This window comes from Orycteropus afer, unplaced genomic scaffold (assembly GCF_000298275.1).
Source record: "Orycteropus afer afer isolate SDZICR_OR568_19922 unplaced genomic scaffold, OryAfe1.0 scaffold00185, whole genome shotgun sequence".
Lineage (NCBI taxonomy): Eukaryota > Metazoa > Chordata > Mammalia > Tubulidentata > Orycteropodidae > Orycteropus > Orycteropus afer.
Window position 1 is genome coordinate 2,162,049 of NW_006921772.1, and position 23,243 is coordinate 2,185,291.

General features: G+C 35.9%; 1 protein-coding gene across 1 annotated transcript in view; it reads right to left on the reverse strand.

The window, feature by feature from the left end:
* Positions 1–23,243, reverse strand: part of FBN2 (fibrillin 2) — a 365,588-nt gene that overhangs the window by 128,861 nt on the left and 213,484 nt on the right. Inside the window, exons 9-15 of the mRNA XM_007947457.2 lie at positions 18,487–18,639; positions 16,332–16,565; positions 15,284–15,421; positions 6,696–6,815; positions 5,603–5,728; positions 3,815–3,937; positions 1,150–1,272 (exon numbers count right to left, since the gene is read on the reverse strand). Of these exons, the coding sequence (XP_007945648.1) occupies positions 1,150–1,272; positions 3,815–3,937; positions 5,603–5,728; positions 6,696–6,815; positions 15,284–15,421; positions 16,332–16,565; positions 18,487–18,639 (1,017 nt within the window). The remainder of the gene's footprint in view (positions 1–1,149; positions 1,273–3,814; positions 3,938–5,602; positions 5,729–6,695; positions 6,816–15,283; positions 15,422–16,331; positions 16,566–18,486; positions 18,640–23,243) is intronic.

Sequence of the window (23,243 nt, forward strand, 5' to 3'; positions counted from 1 at the left end):
TGTTTACTTTTCTACATCTAGAAAAGAGAATGAATTTTCGTGTTTGAACACTGAATTCCTAACCACTACTCACGTGTTTGTTGCTTAAGAGTTAAAATTTCTTCCTCCATGGCTTTGTACTCACTGTAAATTTTAGCAGAATCATTTAAGTAAAGGAAAAGCAATGGAAAGTCTTAAAGCAACTGAAAATATTTCAGCTCTCTAAGCAGGAAGGAGCTACATTCTTCTAGCTGCTGTATTTGAAATATCCCTGAACATAGTGCTGACAACCTTGTAGGCTGAAATAAATCCTAGATTGGAGAGAGAGGATAAAATTGAGTGAATATATTATTTCCATCTGCTGCTTTTTCTTTTTTTTTTTTCCCCCCCTTCTCTTTGGGGTCCAAATGTTTTGATTCGCCTAAATAAGAGTAAAGAATTATCAACTATGTCTAAGCAAGAATTTCATTTCTATGAAATATATTTTAACCAATAATTGTGCCTGCCTTTTACTCTATGAAGTTGAAAACCAGGGGTGCACAATTCACTCCAGAGGTCTTAAGTGCTTCAGAGAAAAAATTAGTATTAAACATCTTTTTACAACTCACTCTGTTACTGTTATCATTAGAACAGATTGGCTGGGTTTTGAAATGCCAGTGATGTTTTTGTTTTTCCTTCCTTTTTAGAGCTGATGCCTGGCTGATTTTCTGATTGATTTTCATGGAATCGATTTCACTAAGTATCCAAAAGGAATTCTGAGTGGCTGAGAATAAAAATGTATATTTTCTCTCATATTCTTTACTTGCTTTTACAGTTAATTGCATGGTGATGAAGAGTAAAAAACATTTCTAGTTTTTGATGTAAGGCCAAGTTCTATGGCATTAAGCCATTTACATTTTAAATTTGTTTGGGGAAGGACAAGAGTTTGCTTAAATATAACTATAAACCCTTCTCATACCCTATTTGTTAATTACAAAATACACATCCATCATGTTCAGGAATTCAGTTATTTGATATAATCAAAAGATACTTGTTTAAGGTGCAATTTTTTGTTCTTTGGCATTTTTGACTTGCATTTCATCACAGCCATCTAAAGGAGCTGTCCGGGCTCTCTGTCCATTTTTCAAAGATCACTGGGACACTGGGGCAATTACAGACTTGTTTACTTACCGACACAAACTCGACCATCCACACCCACAGCCAGGCCAGGGGGACAGTCACAGCGGAAGGACCCCTCATTGTTTATGCAGTGACCATTCATGCAGATTCCTGGAGTCTGGCATTCATCAACGTCTGACCAAAGGGATAGAGAAGCCAAGGCCATTACTGAGTAATTTTTTTTTTTTTAGGTGTAATTTTTTTTGTTGTGGCTGAGAATATACACAGCAGAGAATACCCCAGTACAACAGTTTCTATAGGTACAATTCAGTAATACTGACTACATTCTTCAAGTTGTGCAACCATTCTCAGCCTCTTTTCTGAGTTGCTCCTTTTCCGTTAACATAAACTCACTGCCTCCTAAGCTTCCTATCTCATCTTTCAAGTTGCTGTTGTCAATGTGATATAGACACATAGACAGATCTTAAAAGAGCACAATGCTCAAGGCAGGCATGTTTCCTAGTTATTTTTTGGCTTTAACAAGACTTCATGGTATACTTTTAGTTTTAAGCTTTAAAGATTATCTCAGGGCAATAGTTTTGGGGATTCATGCAGACACTCACTCCAGAAAGTCTGGCTTCCATATGAATTTGAAATTCTGTTCTCTATTTCTCCCTTTTGATCAGCATTATTCTATAGAATCTTTGATTAAAATATTCCATTATTGTTGTTGTTGTTATGTGCCATCTAGTCGGACCTGACTCATAGCAACCCTTCCTTGGGTTTCTGAGGCAGTATCACTACAGAAGTAGATTGCCCAACCTTCCTTCTGAGGTGTGGCTGGTGGATTTGAACCGCCAGCCTTCTGGTTAGCAGTCAAGTGCCTTAGGCACTATGCTACCAGAGCTCCCATTCCATTATTAGGTAACTTTATTATAGGGTTTACCTGTTGACCCCGCCCTACCCTATTACGACTTGTGGAAGAACACATAAGGTGTGATGACAAATGTTATATTTAAAGGCAACCCTTTCAAACACATTTGCAGAAAGATTTAATGAATGAAAGTTGCCTCACTTCACCCATTAAGATAAAAAGAGACTCACTAACTCTTTTTTCATTAATTAATTTTTAACTCTTTAATCAGAAATGATATTTCATTTAAATTAGTTAAGTAAAACAAATTCTTGATACATACGTTTTTTACACTCAAAAAAAATTTAAAGGTAATTCCTATTTTAATATTAATTTGATCAGTTCATAATTTTAAAATAATTTAGGGTACTGCTTTTAATTTGCAATCCATTTTATCAAATGTAATGCAATATTAAATGGCTTTTCCAAAAGATGCAATGGGTTTCAGAACAAAGCACTGCCAAATCATGACTATTTCAAGACCTTCTGATTACACACATAAGAAGAAAATGAATAAAAACTGATTCCAGAAAGCAAAAATTAGTGAGATCTAGGTCACCTGTCTATGTGTATTTTAGTTTCTTAAGAAATTTAGAAACAAAGTTACATACTGAAACATAACACTACACCCTAGAACAGAATCCTAATCTCATAAAACCCAAAGAACCAAACTTGCTGTAGAGTCAATTCTGGAACATCATGACCCTACAGCCACCCTACAGGACTGAGATGAACTGCCCTGTAGAGGTGCCAGGATGGTACATCTTTACGAAAACAGACTGCCACTCTTTCTCCCACAGAATGCCTAGTGGGTGTGAACCTTCAACTTTTCCATTAGCAGCCAAGCGCTTGAACCAATGCACCACCAAGGCTCCTTCTAAACTTATATCCTGTATTAAATCCAAGTCAGCTAACCTTGAGATAATATTCCAGTCATTAGTTCAATCAGCAAAGCTACGGTGTTTCTATTTTATTCTGTATTTCCTTTCCTGGAAAGTCCAAAAAGCTATTTGCTATTCAGAAACATGAGAATCTACCGTCCCAGGAATTTCATTGAAAATATAAGAATTGGCTATAAATCTTATTTGGTATTTAGGTAAGTTCATACAACTGAAGGCAGAAAGTATTCACCTATTTTTTCTGAAAGGAGGAAACTGGAAGAAAAAAGAAGGAACTCTCATCTTTGAAGTAGGAACTACAAAGTTATGTTCTACTTTACTAAATTCCAGTTGTGAGTATATACGTCACACAGTCTCATTTTTTTCTAAGAGGAAAATCTATTATTTACTAAAGCAATAGAACTTGGCCTTTAAAATGGGTTTATATAAAAACAATGGAAAAATATCCAAATTATTTCTTCACAAAATCAATGTAAGATATTTAGATAATGATACAGTCTCCAGTTGGTGGATTAGTTTTTTGGAAAAGATGTAACTGTAGACTAGTAACATACAACAGTGAAAACTCTAGTCCTGAAAATAAACACATAAAAATGAAAACCTTTCAAGATTTTTTTCTTCCTTTTTTTAATTAGGAAAGGAGTTGAAATTGTTTATACATGCCTCTTCCAGATTTGTTAAAACCAATCTGTCATCCCCCTAATTTTCTCTACACCATTCTTATTTTTGTACAGACATTATTGTTCTCTAGACCACAGTCTTGTGTTTTTCTAGGAAGCTTTAGACACCTGCCTTATTGAATTAGTGAGAGATGTGAATAATATGAAATCCACATGAAGAAACTGAAGTAACTCTTACATGATTCATTCAAATAAAAAAGATGGTTTCAATCATAGTTTCTTTCCTATTTCAAAGCCATACCTACCAGTACAGTAACGCCCATTTGGAGCCAAGACAAATCCTGGTTTGCAGATGCATTTGAAGCTGCCATCTTCATTAATGCACATCCCATTCAAACACATGTTGGTAGTTGTACATTCATCATGATCTACAGAAAGAGAGACAGAGTGGTACAGACCAGTGGCCTTGAGGGAACCAGCTCCTTCTTCCACAAACCATCCCCAGCCAAATTCCACTAAGAAATGAGCCATGTGCTCAGGACTGTTTTAAAGATGAATGGCAACTGAATGTGAGCAACTAGTGTGGAGAATGTGAAGAACCTTTGATACAAGGGACAAAAAAGAAAAGACTGAAATAAATTTTGTGTTTATTTACTATTAAAAAACCAAACCCATTACTGTTGAGTCAATTCCAACTCATAGGGACCCTATAGGACAGAGTAGAACCACCCTATAGGGTCTCCAAGCCTGTAAATCTTTACAGAAGCAGACTGCATCATCTTTCACCCACAGAGCAGTTGTTGGGTCAGAACAGATGACCTTTTCATTAGCAGCTAAGTGTTTAACCACCAACCCCCCCCCCAAAAAAAAAAACAAAACAAAACAAAAAAAAAACACCTCAGTGTTGTCGAGTTGGATCCCACTCATAGCGACACCTCCTTGGGTTTCCGAGGTGGTATCGTAGATTGCCCAATCTTCCTTCTGAGAAGTGGCTGGCGGGTTTGAACCGCCAGCCTTGTGGTTAGCAGTCAAATGCCTTAGGCACTACATCACCAGAGCTCCTACTGAACCACTAGGGCTCTCTTTATCTACTATTAAAACCATGTAAGCCATGAGTATTTTATTTTGAGCATAAAAAATAATAGGGTATCAGTGGGTGTTTCTTCAGTAAGAGAGGGTAAGGCAAGGGCAAGTCTCACTGCAAGTGAATTGATTTGGAATTTCATTAGCCAAAACAAAAAAACCAAACCCACTGCCATCAAGTCGACTGCGACTCATAGCAACCCTACAGGACAAAGTAGAACTGCCCCACGGGGCTTCCAGGGCTATAAATCTTTGTGGAAGCAGACTGCTCATTTTTCTACTGCAGAGAGGGCTGGCGGGTTCAAACCACTGATCTTTTGGTTAGGTTAGCCACCAAACGCTTTAACCACTATGCCACCAGGGCTTCTTGGAATTTCATTAGTGGATGAAATATCACGTGTGCCAAACATTTTAATATTTTTCCCCCACGGGGAGAAAGTATTTTTTTTTCCTATTTTGTCAGTGTTGTAACCCCAGTATCTGCGATATCATAAGTACTATTCTTGTGAATAGGAAGTACATTAAATGGTCATTTGAACTTATGATGAATAACTGCTACTTACAATTAAACAAGGGAACCCTGGTGACACAAAGGTTAAGCACTTAACTTCAAACCAAAAAGGTTGGCAGTTTAAATCCACCAACTTCTCGAAAGGAGAAAAGACCTGGCACTCCTATAAAGATTTCAGCCCAGGAAACCCTTAGGACATTTCTACTCTGTCCTATAGTATCACTATGAGTTGGAATCAATTCTATGGCACACAACAACTAGTAAACATATACCACCATTTCCAGAGGCAACAAATTTTTCATTTTTATAACATTTCCAAAAAGTTTATTCGTTCACTTTGCATGGTTTTATGTTAAACACATTCATATTTTACCTAAGTCATCTAAAAGAGCTCTCACATATGTGGTTGTGAGCTTTCATGGAAACAGTATATATGATTCTAAGTAAAAATGTATATGTGCTTTAAAAATTTCTGCAAGGGAGCAGGCAATTTCCATACCAACACAGTTTTTTCCATCTGTAGTTAATTCAAAGCCAGCATTGCAAATGCACTGGAAACTTCCATCTGTGTTCACGCATCGACCATTTTTACAAAGAACCCCGTTCTGGATGCACTCATCAATATCTGAAAGATTAACAGTGGCCCAACATATTATTTTTACAGTATTTATAGATAGAAACAGTAAGACAATAAATGTAATTTTAATTGTCCAGATTGTTTTTACATGTGACATTCAAGATCATGTTACTTTAACAAACTTTGTCTTACTGGCTTACTTAACTTACTTTGTCTTACTGGCTTTTTTCCTCGCTAGATAGGTATAAGCCATTTTATAACCCTGACTTATAGAAGCTGAAAGGGAAAGAAACAGACAACTAAAAGCAGTGTCTAGTGAGCCTAACAGAAAAGTGGGTAGTACAGGTGAAATTACAGGTGCGGCTGTTTTTGACATGGTAGTTGAAGACCTTAAATGTCTGAGCAAGGAGTCAGGTTAAGAAGTAACTCCAGAATTCCTAGATTAAGAAAGGATAATATGATGAAAACTGCTGGAGAAAGTTGGTTCAAGCAGCTACTTGAGGATGAACAGGATATGAAAAAGGCAAGCAGTGTCATCTGCTAAAAGAATTCTGATATGAATCAGCAGTGAAGTAGAGTCTGGACGACAATGGTGGGTCCAGCAATAAAACTGAACAAAGACAAGGCATGATTTGCTGTTGGACTATGTGTGGGGTGCAAAGCAAACAGTAGTTGCAAATGACTATAAATTCTTAAGCCTGGGTAACCAGAGAATGGTAATGCTACTGATGTTACTTGGAAAATGGAAGCTATGGGCTAGGGAAGGAAAAGAAACTGAATTTTTGTGAAGCCAGATCCCAAGAAGTCTGGGTAATCTATGCAAATAGTATTTATGTTTAAAGGAAGCACTTCTGAGGGGCTTTATACTCTGAGGGTAGCATAAAATGAATCTGCAATCATGTAACAGCACTTATTTCATTCCATGTCTTACTTTAATAAATTTACTTTTAACCTCAACAGCCTTGGTCACTACAGTTCATGAAACATTTTCATATGTGAAAGCAAACTGCCTTACCAATGCATGCTTGCTTGGTAGGAGTCCTCTGGAATCCAGCATGACATTTACAGTAATAGGATCCAGGTGTGTTAACACAATCTCCATTAGTGCAGGGATTTGATGTGCATTCATCAACATCTGTGAGCAGCAAAAGAAACCATTACAGACTTCACTCCATTTGTAGAGATGTTTGTTTAAAGTACATTTAGCCATCCCAAATTTGAGAGAAGGCCAGTCAGTGGTAATAGTCTAAATAACAGAGTATTTATAAATGAATGAAAATTCCTTTCTTCAAATGCATACAGAGGCTAGTCTGAGGACTTAGAAAATTATTGCCAATTGGAGTTTATAAGGGAATTTGCTTTAATCAAGAAATAATGATTTTTCAATTTGAATACCACACAATGATTAAAAGCATGGGCTCTGAAAAGAGACAGCCATGAGTTCTAAATCGGCTGCAAGCTATAGGAATCTGTAGCCATTCTAAAGCTCAGGGCAGTGTCAGAAGAACAATTAAAAGTTTTTAGAGATACATATTTATATTACATGCTGTTATCTCTACTAGTTTTAAAAGAAACGATTGATAGATTATGAAATTTCTTATTATTACTTTTTTTTTTTTTCTGTGAACTCAACTATCTGTTTACCATTTGAGGGCTTGTATATTTACAAGAAACAAACCTAGGATGGGTGGAAAATAAAGATTAATTGAAACAAAGCCTAATATTTTCATAGTTTCAGGTTTCTTAAGGATTTAAAGTATAGGATTCTTCAGTTTTAGTTCTAATTTTAAATGCAAGAAAAGTCACCCACTGCTTTTCATTCAAGTCTCCCTAGGCTTGATTCAACTCAAACTGCATGGCAGAATTCAGGGTCTGCAAAATCAAGCTATGGCTGACAGAACAGCTTGGTCTAGTCCAATCCCAGGGAAATTATGAGTGCCATTCTGGTAGCATAGTGCCTAAGGCAACTGACTGCTAACCAGAAGGCTGGTGGTTCAAATCCACCAGCCACTCCTCGGAAGGTTGGGCAACCTACTTCCGTAGTGATACCACCTTGGAAACCCAAGGAGGGGTCACTATGAGTTGGGGCTGACTCAACGGCACATAACAACAACAACAACATTCATTGTTAGACATTTAATGCATCTTCTCTCTGAAATGCCCATATTCTTTGAATGCTGGCATATTACACCTGGTTAGCCTGTGGGGGCATACTGATTTGCCATTACATATACATGTAGAAGGAGCTCTGGTGGCATAGTGCCTAAGGCATTTGTCTGCTAACCAGAAGGCTGGTGGTTCAAATCCACTGGCCACTTCTCGAAAGGAAGTTTGGGCAATCTACTTCGGTAGTGACAACACCTCAGAAACCCAAGGAAAGGTCACTTATAAGTCAGAAACGACTCCACAGTAGTGAGGGTTTTTTTTTTTTTTGGTATGCATGTAGAAGCCATTAACATATAGTTTCAGTTAAATTTGAAAGTACAAGAGTAAAATTAATTCATAGTTTTATCATTTTAATAAACAGATTAGTTTCTTCACAGATGTTCTTAGAAGAGAAACTGTACTCTATCAAACTCACTAACCTCATTTATATAAACACTCAGACTGAATGCAATTAAGGCATCTCTGGTTAGGGTGGTGGGGAATCCAACTCATAGTGAATAAAATGAAAACAACAAAGAATAACAGGATTAAATGCTTTTCCCATTCATTCCAACATCTCTTCAGCCCATTAAGACTCATTTACATTTAAATTTTTGGTTGATAACATCAAGTCTACTGAGCCAAAAGAAATGAAGCAAAATGAGCAAAGAGGGAAGTTAGAGGGATAGTTAAGCACATTAAGTATAATGAATAGGCTTTCCAATATGACTTCAGTTTGTAGTGCCGAAGATCACTTAAACACTGTCTGTGTACATAACTACTGAAACACCCCAATTAAAAATGTGTTGAAGATACGTCTATACAGCAGCAAGCCTCAATGTAAAAGCTCTGCTCATCTGCAGACTATGAGAAATCATACATTCGAACCCTTCCTTAGGGGAACTGTTCCCAAGGCTCCTCGTTGCTGTAATGGCGTTGCCACTTATTTTGTCACTGCAGCCCTAATTCATTTCTGTCTCCTTCTTTCTTAGGGGCCTCCCCAAGGATCCAGTAGTCTTGGAATAGATAAGAGTTGAGTTATTTATTTCTTCTTTGGAAGAGAAAATAATCACAACAAGAACTATTAGTGACTTTACAATTCCATATGACTTTGCAATCCTCATTTGTCATTTTTTGTTTGTTTTCAGGATTATTTTAAGTAAATTTTAAGCTGTTCACAAATGATCATTGGCCTGTTCTGAAATGTACATTTCATGCATTCTGGGTCTCCAAATCTAGTATCCCCAAGTGATCACATTTGCTTTGCCTTGTTTAGAAGGGCAGGAGTTACTAAAAACTTCAGCCTCTGCACTTTGATTTCTTCCTGAGGACGGAGAATTTATAAGAAAAGTTCACATGATTTTAAACATCTAAAATAAATGAAGGAATTGCCAAAAATGTTGATGATCAAAATGGCTGAATTCTCCAAGACTGTTTGGTTCTTGAAAAATAATTTATATTCTTTTAAGACTTTTTTTTTTCCTTTAACTTGAGAAGGGTCTAAGATTACCTGTGGCCCAAATGACAAGGCAATTATTTCTTACTAAGGCAGAATAATTTGATGAGTTAAAACCACTGCTAACAGCAGTTTGACTTACACAGATGCTAAGAGAGTCACACAATTTCACTTTAGAGTAAAATTCTCAGGAAAAGGAGAGAAAACGAGATGAGAAAACATAACCACCTCCAGGCCTCCGGGAGGGAAGGTGACTCACATAATAGCAAAATGGAACCTCACTCTGTTTTCCTTGTCTTAAATCCTTTAATAATGTTATTGCCTGATACGGTATGCTGCTTCTTTGGGTATACAATAAAAGTTAACACATACCAATGGCAATTTTTTATTCCTCAAAACGATGGTACACATAACCTGGACTCCAATCATTTAAAACACTAGTTAACTTAGATCCTAATATCCAAACTTGTTTATAATCACAAAATTAATTAAAAACTAACACCAGAAAGAGTGCAGGATTAAAAACATTTAAAAGTCATCTTCTGAAAATGTACCCCAATACCAAACTCTGTCTCTATCAATGCTCCTGAATTTCTAACTTTGCAGAGCTGGATGATGAAATCCATCCAGAATGGAACCATTTGTAATGAAGTCTGGGTACCATGCGAATGCTTGAGTTTTTATGATTTATGTTAATTTATTAACTGTGTAGACATGCAACTGCATTAGACAGAGTTTAACAGAGTGGCAGAAGACAATCTCCACTGGGTTCTACGAAAAATTCTACCCCCCAATACATTAAGACATCCATTGTATGTACTCAGCTCTGCACCTAGAGTCATACGAGCTATGCATCAACTTTGGGAGAACTGAGAAAACAGTCATTCAAATAACTTTTTTTGGAGGATTTAATTCTCTACCAGAACCCTGCTTGAGAAAATCTGGGTGGCAGAAGGACTACAGAAAGAAATTTTTGATCCTTAAAGATATTTCATCTTTATTCTAACAGTTTACAAAAAATATGTCCCCAAAGTGCAGATGTTTTATGAGCGAGAATAAGGTATACCTGAATGCTAACATGAATACCTGGTGGTCTTTGGATAATTTACAGAATATATTAAATTTTGGCTTACTTTTACTTGCTGGTTAATGAATCATACAGTGAGATATGAGTGATGGATGAATGAAAAATAATAGCTAAACATAAAAAGTCAAAGTTCGGTTTGATAGATTGTGTGTATGTGTAAGACGGGATATTTTATATATATTACTCTTATAAATTATATACTTATTATTCTCTCATAATAAAACAATTTTCAAGTCATAGAATGAGAATAAATACATCAGTATTTCATGGCCCAAAAATACCACCATGACTCAGGTGGTCTATCACTTAAATAAGCATCAAGAAGTACAAACAAAGTCAGGGATACACATATGGTTATGCACTGCACAATCCTGCCATGTACCATCATAAATACTATGTGAGAGTCACTCTTTAGGGTTTGCCCAGTGCACAGTCTGTGATCTCAGCATAGAAACCCTGCGCTAAGCCTTATTTGATTACTCCGATCTTACATAGCTCTGAACATAGTTTAGAATGCTAGTTTTTCCAAAACATCATAATTGGCTCACATTTTTGTTTATCATCATGATACTCTTTGTGTTACCTGGCCTTTCACATAGAAACCCTAAACCTAAATCTGGTATTCAAGGTTATGCCAGTTATGAAACATATATGTGACCATTCCCCTAATATAGATGAGTAAATAAAAGAATAACTTCAAAATGGCTCAAATTCCATCATCGTAAAGTATTCTCAAAAGATGAACAAACCACTCACTGTCATCGAGTCGATTCTGACTCTTAGCAGCCCCCACTGGGTTTCCAAGGCTGTAAATCTTTATGGAAGCAGACTGCCCCATTTTTGTTCTGCAGAGTGACTGGTGGGTTCGAATCACTGACCTTTTTGTAAGCAGCCAAATGCCTTAAAAGCTACACCACCAGAGCTCCTTTCAAAAGATGAACAAAGCCCTCTTAATTACCAAATGTGATAGATTATTTTCCTTCATTATGTTGGATTTTTTCGCTGCATTTATCACCTGATACTACTTTTTTCTTGAAAGTGTACCCATGTATAGCTTCAGTATCATGACCGCTTCTAGATTATTTTGTACCTCTTTAACAAATGTGACCTCTAATTACTGCAGAAACTCTTGCTTGATTAGACACTCTCTCCCCCTTCCTGGTCATGTCCCTACTGTGTAGGTTACAGGCTCTTGTGGGCTTTCAATGTGGCTGTTCCACAAGTTCCTTCTGTAGTACTTCTGTTACCTTTTCAATTTTCCTGTTGATAGGCCTGGGTGTCAGTGTTTACGTTCACGGTTCTAATAGTCACCTGTATGCTGGTGAGTACTAACTCTGTAAGTCTAGTATGATCACTTCACTTAGCTTTAGACCTCTATTAATCAAACGCTTTAGACTCTTAAAACTCAACGTGTCAAAAAATGATTCATCAACTATTTCCTCCCAACCTGTACCTTTTTATGCATTTCTTAACACAGTTAATGCCACTACTTTTTACACAGTTTTGCTTTTTTGCACAAATTTGCCAGAAATCTGGATGTCATCTTAATTTCCTACTCTCTAGCTCCCCACAATCCATCTGTTCTCAGGACCTCCGGAAATAACCTCCTAAATATTTGCAGGACCATCCTGTTGTACTACAATCTTATTTAATGTCATCATAATTTCTTGCCTAGGCTTATTATAAGACTTTCCTAACTGTCCTCTTTGCTTCCAGTGTTTTCATGCTAAAATCTTAACACTGAAAAAAAGAAAAAAGGAAAGATTGTTAGACTGTGTAAAAAATAAATAAATAAATAAGCAACACCTAGCCATATGCTGCCTATAATGAAATGAACTACAGATATAAAGACACAAGTAGGTCAAGAATTAAAAGATGGAAATATTAAGTCAGTGTACACTAAGCAAAAGAACTTGAAGTGGTTATATCAATATTTAAAAAGTAGATTTAGAAGTACGGAACATTGTCAGAGATAAAGGATGTTGCATATTTCGGAAAGCTTGAGGAAATATTTAAAGAAGGGCATTTAGAGACAAAATATCTACTTGGAAAAACCAAGGCCCTTGGTGAAGTAATATTTGGCTATGCCAGGTGTAAGTCCCGAGTTGTGAGTTTAAATTATACCTCTGACTGGTGCCTACAGACACCATCATAGGGTTATGACCAACTTCTTACAGATTTCGAACCAAGCAAGCAAAGTGGGAAACCCAAATAATATATACAACGATAGCTTTCAAAATCTTTAGAACTTCACATGGTATGGGCTTGTCTACTTGTTGATTGGTGTAGCTCACAGGGTAAAAGTGATAAAGTTATCTGTGGACTTTTAAACTCCAATGCGGGAACCCTTGCTTCTCTCCAGATACTAATGTGACCTTTCACTATTGCAGAAACTATTGATTATTAGACATTCTCTCCTCCTCCCTCTTGTCATTCCCCTAGTATACAGGTTATAGTCTAATGTGCATAAATTATTTAAAATTGCATTTGCTAAATCAGAACTTGTAAGGCTAATATTGATTCCATGAGGAAATGTCCCATACAATCATCTTACAAATAACTGCTTGGTATATGACCCAGAAAGGAGCTCTGGTGGCACAGTGCTAACCAAAGAATTGGTGGTTCAAACTCTGTGGAAGGAAGATAGGGAAATCCACTTCTGTAAAGATTTACTGCCTTGGAAACCACTGGGGGTCTCTATGAGTTGGAGTTGACTCAATGGCAGTGGGTCTAGGAATATGACCCAGAAGTATATTAGGAACTCATTGAAACAGCAATTCTCATAGTATGTTCTGTAGACTTCTGCAGACCACTGAGACCCTTACAGTTGGGTTTTGAGATCAAAACTAGTTTCATAATAATATTAAGATACTGTTTGCCTTTTTCAGTATATTAACATTTGCACTGATGGTGCTAAAACAATGATGGTGTATTAGCACAAATTAAGGCTGTGGCATCAAACTATCCTAGTAGTCACTATATTGCTCACTACCATGAACTCACAGGATAGACTTTAAAAAGTCATCTCCTACTCAAGAATATCATTATGAAGCAGTAAAAATTAATTAGATTAAATTCTGATCCTTGAGTACATTTGTTTAAATGTACTTTTGATGAAACGAACATTTTATATTACATACTATTTGTTGATTAAAGTACCACAGTTGTCAAGGAAAAGTGATTGAGTTGTATATTAAACTAGTGCCTGTGCCATGGAATGTTATTTTTACTTTAAATCATTACTGACAGAGAAATTACAGTTATTCAGACTCATAAATTTGGCAGACATTTTCTTGAAAATAATATAGTGAGGCTGTCACTTTAAGGAAAACAACAGACTATATTTGTTGCCAATGTTAAATGAGAGTTAGAATTCAGAAAAATTATTTGCCATGGTGAGCTAGACAGAATCTCAATACTTAAAAAGATTTTTCTAATGAGTCCAATGACAATATTATGAAATTTATAATATTTGTTGTATTTGTGACTTGTTGATATTAAATAGTGAATACATCAACACTAGAAAGACCTGCATAATTCAGTAAGCAATATATTTCAAATAACCAAAATATGATGACACAAAATCCATTCAAAGCACAAGATAGATCAATAAACTTTAATGCAACAGAGTACAAAAAGTTTATTGCTATGGTTTCAGATTCCACATTGCAACTAAACTTTAAGAATCTGTCACTTGCTGAGCTTTAGTGGAATATCAAAAAATTCAGCAGTTGTTTAAAAAGGCAATTAAGGTATTCCTGTCCTTTTCCAGCTACCTATCTGTTTAAAAATAGATTTTCACTGCATTCTTCGGCTGAAATAATGCACCATAACAGACTAAACATAGAAGTAGATATGAGCTGTCTTCTATTAAACAGATTCACACAGATGCAGTAAGAAATGATATTCTTTTCGATACTTTTTGTTTTAGAAAATAGGTTTTTCATGAAAATATTATTATTGTTAATGTAAAATGGATTTATTAATGTCATCTTTAAGTGAATAAATAAATATTTTGAATTTTTCATCTTATCACCCTCAGAAATTTTTAAGAGTTGGTTGAAATATAGTCCTGAGATCAAAACATTTGAGAACTGCTGCTATGGAGTGTCAGATTTTAGTAGCTCATTTTTGTCTTGTCACCTCTAAAAATAAATGAAGCTTTCATAAATCCATTTTCAAAATATACTGTGTTATGTAGATTACTTTTAGTCTTTAATTTATATTAAAACTACGTGTGATGGTTAATTTTATGTGTTAACTTGGTTAGGCTATGTTGTTCAGTTGTTTGGTCAAACAATAGTCTAGATGTTATTATGAAAGTAGTTACATGTGATTAACATTTGAATCAGCTGATCTTAAATGAAATAGATTCTCCTCCATAATGTGGGTTGGCTTCACCCAATCAGTTGAAGGCCTAAGAGCAAAAAACTGAGGTAAAAAACTGAGGTATCCCAAGGGAAAAGGATCTTGCCTCAAGAGTATTATAAAGATACCTTTCCAGAGTTCCCAGCCTGTTTCCTGACCTATGAATTTTGGACTTGCTACTCCCACAATAGTGTGAGCCAATTCTTTAAAATCAATCTCAAACACTCTGTGTCTCTCTCTCTATATATACATGTATTTCTTACTGGTCTGTTTGTTTTTCTGGAGAACTGGAAAGGAAGGGAAGGAGGGAAGGAAAGAGAAAGAGAGATCACAATATTCAAGACCTGAAAGTGTGGAGAATTCTTGAAGTTACATAGTTTAGCAGTAGGGTAAGGGAAACACATGGAAGAGCACGCACATGGCAAGTCAGCCTAGAAATTAGCTTTACCTCAAAAGACTTTTTTTAAAAAAACACATCCATCCAATTTGTTCCTGTAGTCTAACAGGTATTAAAATACTGAGAAGGATTAAAGGATCATTAACTTACCTATGCAATCACCATTTGCATCCTGCTTATAACCCATGTTGCATTCACATCGGTAGCTGGAAACAGTAGGTATGCAGCGCCCATTTAAACAAAGATTAGCATGGTGCTTACAGATATCTATTGTCTGATTCAGGATTGCTATGGAAAATTAAAGCACACACACACAAAATTCATTATTATAACATGCCTTACTTTGTAGAGTTGATTTTGAAAAAGATATCTAGCAGTAAATGAATCAGATGTGTAATCAAAGCCCACAGTATTCTATCTTTTATTAAAACCTTAATGTAGAATATCTAAAAATATTCTTGGGCATGTAGTTATAACATGCATTTATTTGTGAGGTTATATATATGGAAATGTTGCCCACAGTGATGTCTTTTTAAAAATTTAGGAATGTTCTACTGTACATTTGAGCACTTTCTTTTTCCTTTTTGTAACTCTGCTAAATATACAGATATAATAAACAGGCAATATGCCAAAAAGAATAAGCATAACACAGTGGGACATCATTAAATATTATTAGCAAGAGTAGTTCTTTAAAAAAATATGAACTTAAATGTCAAATACACCAATGTCATTCTGGCCTGCAGCCCACAGTCCTTGATTTTTTAAGTTACTTAACAAAAAAAGGGTGAGGAAAAAAAAGATATTTATATGATAATATTTGGACAGGCACAGAGCAAGACTGATTTAGTTTATCTCAGTTGAGAAATGGTTCTGGAAAAGAGTTCAAGAGGTACACGAACAGGGCAGCTGCATACAGCCAAATGAAATACATTGGAACCAGAAAAGGAGCATCATCTGGGCTGAGGTATCATTTGTATTTTCAAAGAGAGCCTGAGTCACTCACTTGTTTCTCTAGTTTAACAGAAAGTTTATGGATCAAAAACATAGTATTTTCCTAAGAATTTTGTATTACTAGATTCTATACTTGACCCTGGATAGGTTTTCACATACATACTCCACACACAAACACACATTTATTAAAAAAAGATGGTAGATACTTGCAGCAGAAAGCTCAAGATTACAAAAAATGAACACTCACTTAGTCCAGTGATGATGGGCCCCTGTCCTCCGGCTCCTACACCAGCTCCCCCAACGCCAGGAGAAAAGCCATTGCCTCCAGGGATGGGGATGAAGCCTGTCCCACCTGGGCCATAGCCATTGCCATTGCCACTTGGGGCAAAGCCATTCCCTCCAGTACCTCCAGGTCTGGAACCAGCATTCCCTGGGATCCCTCCTATTGGAAGCCCATCCATGCAAAGTCTGCGATACTCCTCTAGGGGAATAGAAAGCTCAGTCACTATCTTTCTGCATAGTAAAAGCAATGCATATATCACAACAGATCATTTTGGTTTATATACATTATACAAGATGAGTAAGTTATTATCTCAATAAAATGTTCCAATTCTGGCAGAAGCAGGAAATGATATAGATAAAGGCATAGAAGAAGGTACAGAAAAGGTTTCACAAATAAAACCTATTATGTGACATTATTTTTACTGAATCGTGTAACTAAAGAATTGTCTCCATGCACTTTTTGATTTTATGCCCATAAGTAGACACATAATTGTGAATGTAATAAATCTACTTGAATGGATGGAAATGAAATCTTTAAGTAATTCATTACATATCTTTGGTGCTACTTGAATATTCATCACTATTCACCTATATATTTTTCCTTTCTTCTCAAGAGGTCTGGTATTAATATGGATTCAGAAAAATATATATTTTTTCTAATATCAGACAATATTCAGCAGGCTTTTAAATCTGCTTATTTGCCAAGTTATCAATGGTGAGAGAAGAGAGAAGCAATAATATACAGATAGCTTTGAATTCCTTAACTATTCTCAAAACTAGAAGAAATGAAAATTATTTAACCTTAAGTGCTTTAGTATTAATATTACTGCTACATATTATTGGTAGAGCTATAAGTTCCAAAGTTGTTTCATGTGCATTAACTCGGCTGTTTTTTTTTTTTTTTAACTATAATATTTTGATATCTTATGGCATAAAGATTTTGAAATTGTGCATTTATTTTTTCCCTCCGTAACAGTACATATATACACACACACACACACACACATATACATATATATCATATAAGTAGACATGTAATTGTGAATGCAATATATACAGTATATAACATATATATATTATAAACTTACTTCACAAACTTAATTATTTTTCGTCATGTTGATAAGTTTAATGTGAAAATAATAACCAATTTATTGCTATTGAGTTGATTCCAACTCACAGCAATTCTACGTTGTTGTTGTTATTTGCCCCCGAGTCGAATAGGGTAAAACTGCCCCATACGGTTTCCAAGACTGTAAAGCTTTACAGAAGCAGACTGTCAGAGCTTTCTCCCATAGACTGGCTGGTGGTTTGAAAGCCAACCTCTGGGTTAAAAGCCAAATGCTTATTTACTAAGCCCCCGGTCTCCCATGAGAAAGATAGTATGTGGCTCAAACCCACCAGCCACTCCTCGGAAGGACGGTTGGGCAATCTACTTCCACAGAGATACCTCCTCAGAAACCCAAGGAGGGGTCGCTATCAGTCAGAACTGAATTGACGGTAGTGAGTTTGGTTTTTGGTTTTTATATAATAAATGTTAACTGGACTTTATTGTTCATAGTATATATAAAAGGAGATACTTCTCATTCTTTCTAAAGTAATTTACAAATATAGCCTCAGTTATGTGGCAGTCACTATAGCAAGTTCAATGAGAGGCATCATCATAGTATTTTATTCTTAATTTTCAAGAATATAAGTAAAGATTAGAAATATCTTCAAGAATTAGGATACTATGAGCTGGGAGCACTAGTAAAATAAATTATAAATGAAGGCTGAATCATGTTATTTAAAGATACTCACGCTCTGGAATGAAAAATTAGGAGATTTTAAAAACTAAACTCAAATGCTGATATTCAAAATAAGCTTTTAAAAACGTGAGCAAGTTTTTAAACCAGAGACAGTTAGCTTTCAGGAATTTTTTCTGATGTTAATAAATTGAGTATTAGCAAAACTGGTCCAAAGTAAAAATGCCTCTACATCGTCCATAAAACACATGCCATGTCATACTGAAAACACTAATGGGAATAACAATATGATTTGACTTGAAGAATTAGGGCAAAGTACATATTGCTACTAATCCTCCTAACAGTATCTGTGCTGAGCTGGGGCATCCAGTCACTCACCAGCGCCTCTGACTGGACAGGCCTCAGGAATGGTTCCAATCCCCCAGCAGCGGCCAGGCTCACAGCAGCACTGTACTTTTGTCATTCTGCCTGGGAGCTCCTGTGCACAGCGACCGTTCACCAAACCTGAGAAACACGTGCCTGTTCTCTGATCTGAATATGCGAAAATAAAATAGAAGACAGGGTCAAGTTACCTCAGGTTCTTATGTCAATCCTTTCACATGCTAAAAAAGTCTAAGTGAAGTGAATCATTTTACTTAATTTTCATTATATTTCTTAATTCCTTTACTCTCTTCAATTCTATTGTATTTACTCATTCCATTATTTATTTATTCAACAAGTATTCACTGGACACCTATTCCATACTGCATGATTCCAATGCACGGCAATCCTGTGTGGGCCAGAGTAGAACTACTATCCATTGTGTTTTCAACAGCTGATATTTTTGAAGTAGATCACTAGGCATTTCTTCTGAGGCACCTGTGGTGGACTCTGGACAGCCAGTCTTTCATTTACCAACTGAGTGTGTTGTTCACAGCACTATCCAGGGATACAGAAATTAAGGAAAGGGAGCAGACAGGAGCCCAACTTGCAGTGAGAAGCCAAATCTAAACAGATCTGGAGCTGAAGGAAAGCAGCCCACTCAATCCAAATCCGGATTAGCCAACCACAAGCTGACTTGCAGGATGTGCCATTGTATGCCCTGAGAACTTGTGGTTATTTGTTATGCAGCTTTATCTGCCTGATACAGATGCTATTTTAGAAAAGTTGTTCAGAGACAGCTCCTTTGAGACAGTGTCAGCTGCCTGAGCAAAATTTCATTTCAAAGAGAACATTTCAAAGAGAAAGAAGAAGATGATCTTGATGTGTGTGAAGAACAAGGGCTCAATGTGACTGGAGAAGGCCATGTAAACAGAGAGTGAATGAGTATGAGCGGAGAGAGATATCAAGGGCAAGGTTATGTAGTCTTGTAGGCCATCAGGGAAGGACTTTGGAGTTTATTTTGAGTGTTCTAAGAGTCACTGGATGATTTCAAGTAGAGAAAAGAGTTTTACATTCTAAAAATATTTCCTTGGCTGCTATAAAGAGAACTGCCTGTAGTGTGGGTAGGAAGACCCGTGAAGAGGTTACTGAAGAGGTCCAAGGGAGAGATGAGTGGTTTGGACAAAGGTAGTATCAGTTAAAATGATGAGAAACAGTCAGACGAGATACATTTTGAAGGTACAGTCAATGGGGACCATCCTGGGGCTTTATTTCTTAATAGCACCAATGGATGTCTGAAAATAATATAGTAGTATTTTCTGTACACTGAGATAAAAGTGCTGTCATCCTACAGTTCTACAGCCCCAGAAACCATCTTTCAAGAGAACAAATCAAAGTTATTTCCAGAGAGACAAAAAATAAGAGTTTTCGATCAAAAGGTCTTGCTAAAGGAAATTTTACAAGAAGTACTCCAGGCAAAAGGAAAATTATCCAAATGCAGAGTATGAAAGAACAATGATCAAAAATGTTGATAAATTCATAGTTAATATTAAACAAGCATTAACACATTAAACAATAATAATAACTAATTTGTTGTAGGTAAGAAATAGAAATATGCTAGAACTTCACAATTTTTTGGAGGGGTAGATCAAGATTAAATTATTCTAATCTTTTATTGTTTGGACATGGATGGGTATGAATACAGATTAATTTTAGACTTTATGTTGGGTATGTGTCTTAAAACAACTCGGATAATCACTAAAACAACAACCATAAAGTTAACTTTTAAATACGCAGAGGAAGAAGAAGCGAGAATTGAAAACAAACAAATCCAAAAGAAATAAGGAAAAAAAAAAGTAACAGAAAAGGTAAGATAAGTTGCAAGCAGAAAGGAGATTGTAGGAAAAAAAGCAAATACACATCAGAAGCTATAATAAATGTAAATGGATTTGAATCTCAATTTAAAAGACAAAATATTTTAAAACTGTACAAAAAAAAAAAAAAGTTCAGCTTTAGACTGTTTAAAAGAGACACATAAAAAATAAGGAAGCAGAAAGCTCTGTATTGAGCAGGCGTGTATTTAAACTCCCGTTGTAACTCACAAATATGATGTAAAATACTATGAGATTAAAATAGACCAAGATTAAAAAGAAATCAAGAGGTAAAAAAAAAACATTTAGAGAGAGTCAATATGTGCTGCAAAAAGGTTCCCTTTATTAGGAAAATATAATACTTTAAAATATTTATCACTTTTTTAACATTCACTGCCATCAAGTCAGATTCAACTCAAAGCGACCCCTACTTGGGTTTCTGGGGCGGCATCTCTACAGAAACAGATTGCCCAACCTTCCTTCCAAGGAGTGCCTGGTGGGTTTGAACTGCCAGCCATCTGGTTATTAGCAGTCAAATGTCTTAGGCACTACGCTATCAGAGCTCCTTTTTTTTTTTTTTTTTAAACCAAAAAAAATATAATACTTTAAAATATTTATCACTTTTTAAACATATTCTCGTTTATTTATTATTTTTAAAACTGTGATTTTGGGGCAAGTTCACAGAAGAAATTGATTTTCCATGCAACAATCCAAAGACATTTTGTTTTGTGACATTCATTGCAATCCTCACAATTTAACAGCATTGTTCCCACTTCCTTCCTATGTTTACCTAATTTTCCTTTTTCCTTTCCTATCCCCCCTTCCTGTCTTCATAGCTTTATCCCTGGGCAAAAGATGCCCTTTTGATCTGGTATGGTTGATTGTTCTAATAAGTGTGTACCTCCCTGGTGCTATTGTTCACCTTATAGGACTGTCTATTGTTTGCCTGAAAATTGAGCCACAGTTCATTTCCAGGCTTGAAGGTGTCTAAGGGCCATAGTCTTGGGGGTTCTACCAGTCCCTATCAGATAAGTAAGCCTGGTGTTTTTTTATGATTTTGAATTTTGTTCTGTATTTTCCTCCCACTCTATCTGGGACCTCTTGTTGTGATCCGTTTCAGAGCTGTTGGCAGTGGTGGCTGGGCACCATCTATTCTCAGAGTTCTGGAGGCTGACGTTCAGGTGGTCCATCAGTCCTTTGGACTATTGCCTTGCATCTTTGATTTCCTTCACTCTTCTTTGCTCCAGGTGGGAAGAAACCAATAGCTGTACCTTCAATGGCCACTCACAAGCTTTTAAGCCCCCAGACATTACTCACCAAAGTAGGATGTAGTACAGATTCTCACTTATATAATAAAAGCTGACAGAATCATATGTAGACACTGACAAATCTATCATAAGAGTGGGATATTTATGCAACTCTTTCAGTAATGGATACAGTAGACAAAATTCAGTAGGTATAGAGAATATTTTAACAGTATAGCTAATAAGTTTGACCTAGTGGATATATCTAGGATATTAAGTCAACAATTAGAGAAAACACATCCTTTTCAAGCCCAAATAGAAGATCTACAAAAAACTTATCATTTGCTAAGCCATAAAGCAAAAATCAGCATGGTTCTAAAGACTGTTATATAATCTGACTATATTCTCTGAACCTCATGTATGTAATTAAGCTAGAAATCAGTAACAGAAAGGAGGAACATCTGATATAATTCCAAAAAAACAGGTAAGTCAAATATAGTATCACATTGGAAATAAGGTAACATGTATCAAAAGCCAAGCACAACACAGAAGGTGCTTATGAGGAATCTATTCTACACCATCCCCAGAATTTGGGAGTCTGCAATAGTATTCCAAGGTTCCACAAATCCGTATTTACACTGACCTTTATCAGCAATGTGAGTAAATAATGCCTTACAGTAATACTCATTACTATGATTCCCACTTAAGGATTCTGGTATGGTTAATAAAGTTACAAGTTCACTTATAAATAAATATCCAGTAACTTTTTTGTTGTGCATTTTTTTCAATCAAAGATATTAAATTGCTATCATGTGAGAATCTGAAAAACATTTTTGATGTTAAAAGAGTAAACTTCAATTAAATAAATATTAATAACCATTGGTCCACATAATTTGTGAACCCTCTAGTCAGTACTAAAGTATATATTTAGGAACCAAGTCTTAGATGAGAGGGTAGAAAGGCAGAAAGAGAGTATTAGAAAGTTAATACTAGACACTTGTTTCATCAATTCCACAGTTTGTCTCTTCTAATAACAAGGAGGAAGGCAATCTACTTCCAATTCTTTGAGGCAAAAACATATCAGAATGAGATACATCCTGGTGAGGACTCAGTTAACATCACCAAAAAAGTATATTTCAAAGCAAACCAGAGGCTAGAAACTAGAATCTTTCCTAAAATGTTATGGCACTTAGAAAGCACTGTGTTAAAAACATATCATGTGGAAAAATATCTGGAATAGAAAAGGGGTGCTTCCTACAATCAACTAAGGTGCACACCAACCATGACCCAGGGTATTATTAGGGACCAAGGCAGACAAAGTATATTCATTACACCTAAGGACAAATTCTTCTAATGATTGGTATAAGTTTAACTGTGATACTGGTATGAAAACAAGCTTATTCCTCAATCTCTTTTCACTTTCACTATTTTCCTGAATAAGCTTTTCATGAAGTCCTATTTATGACCAGACGGAAAAGAGGAAGTAATTAATCTCCTCTGATTAAAATAAAAGTCCATCTTGAAACAAAATAATGGTACTTTTATAAGAATTTGTTTTATGACTTGACATTGAGTCTAAACTGGATTTGGTAGCATAGTGGCTAAGACACTTGCCTGCTAACCAGACGGCTGGTGGTTCAAACCCACCAGCCACTCCTCG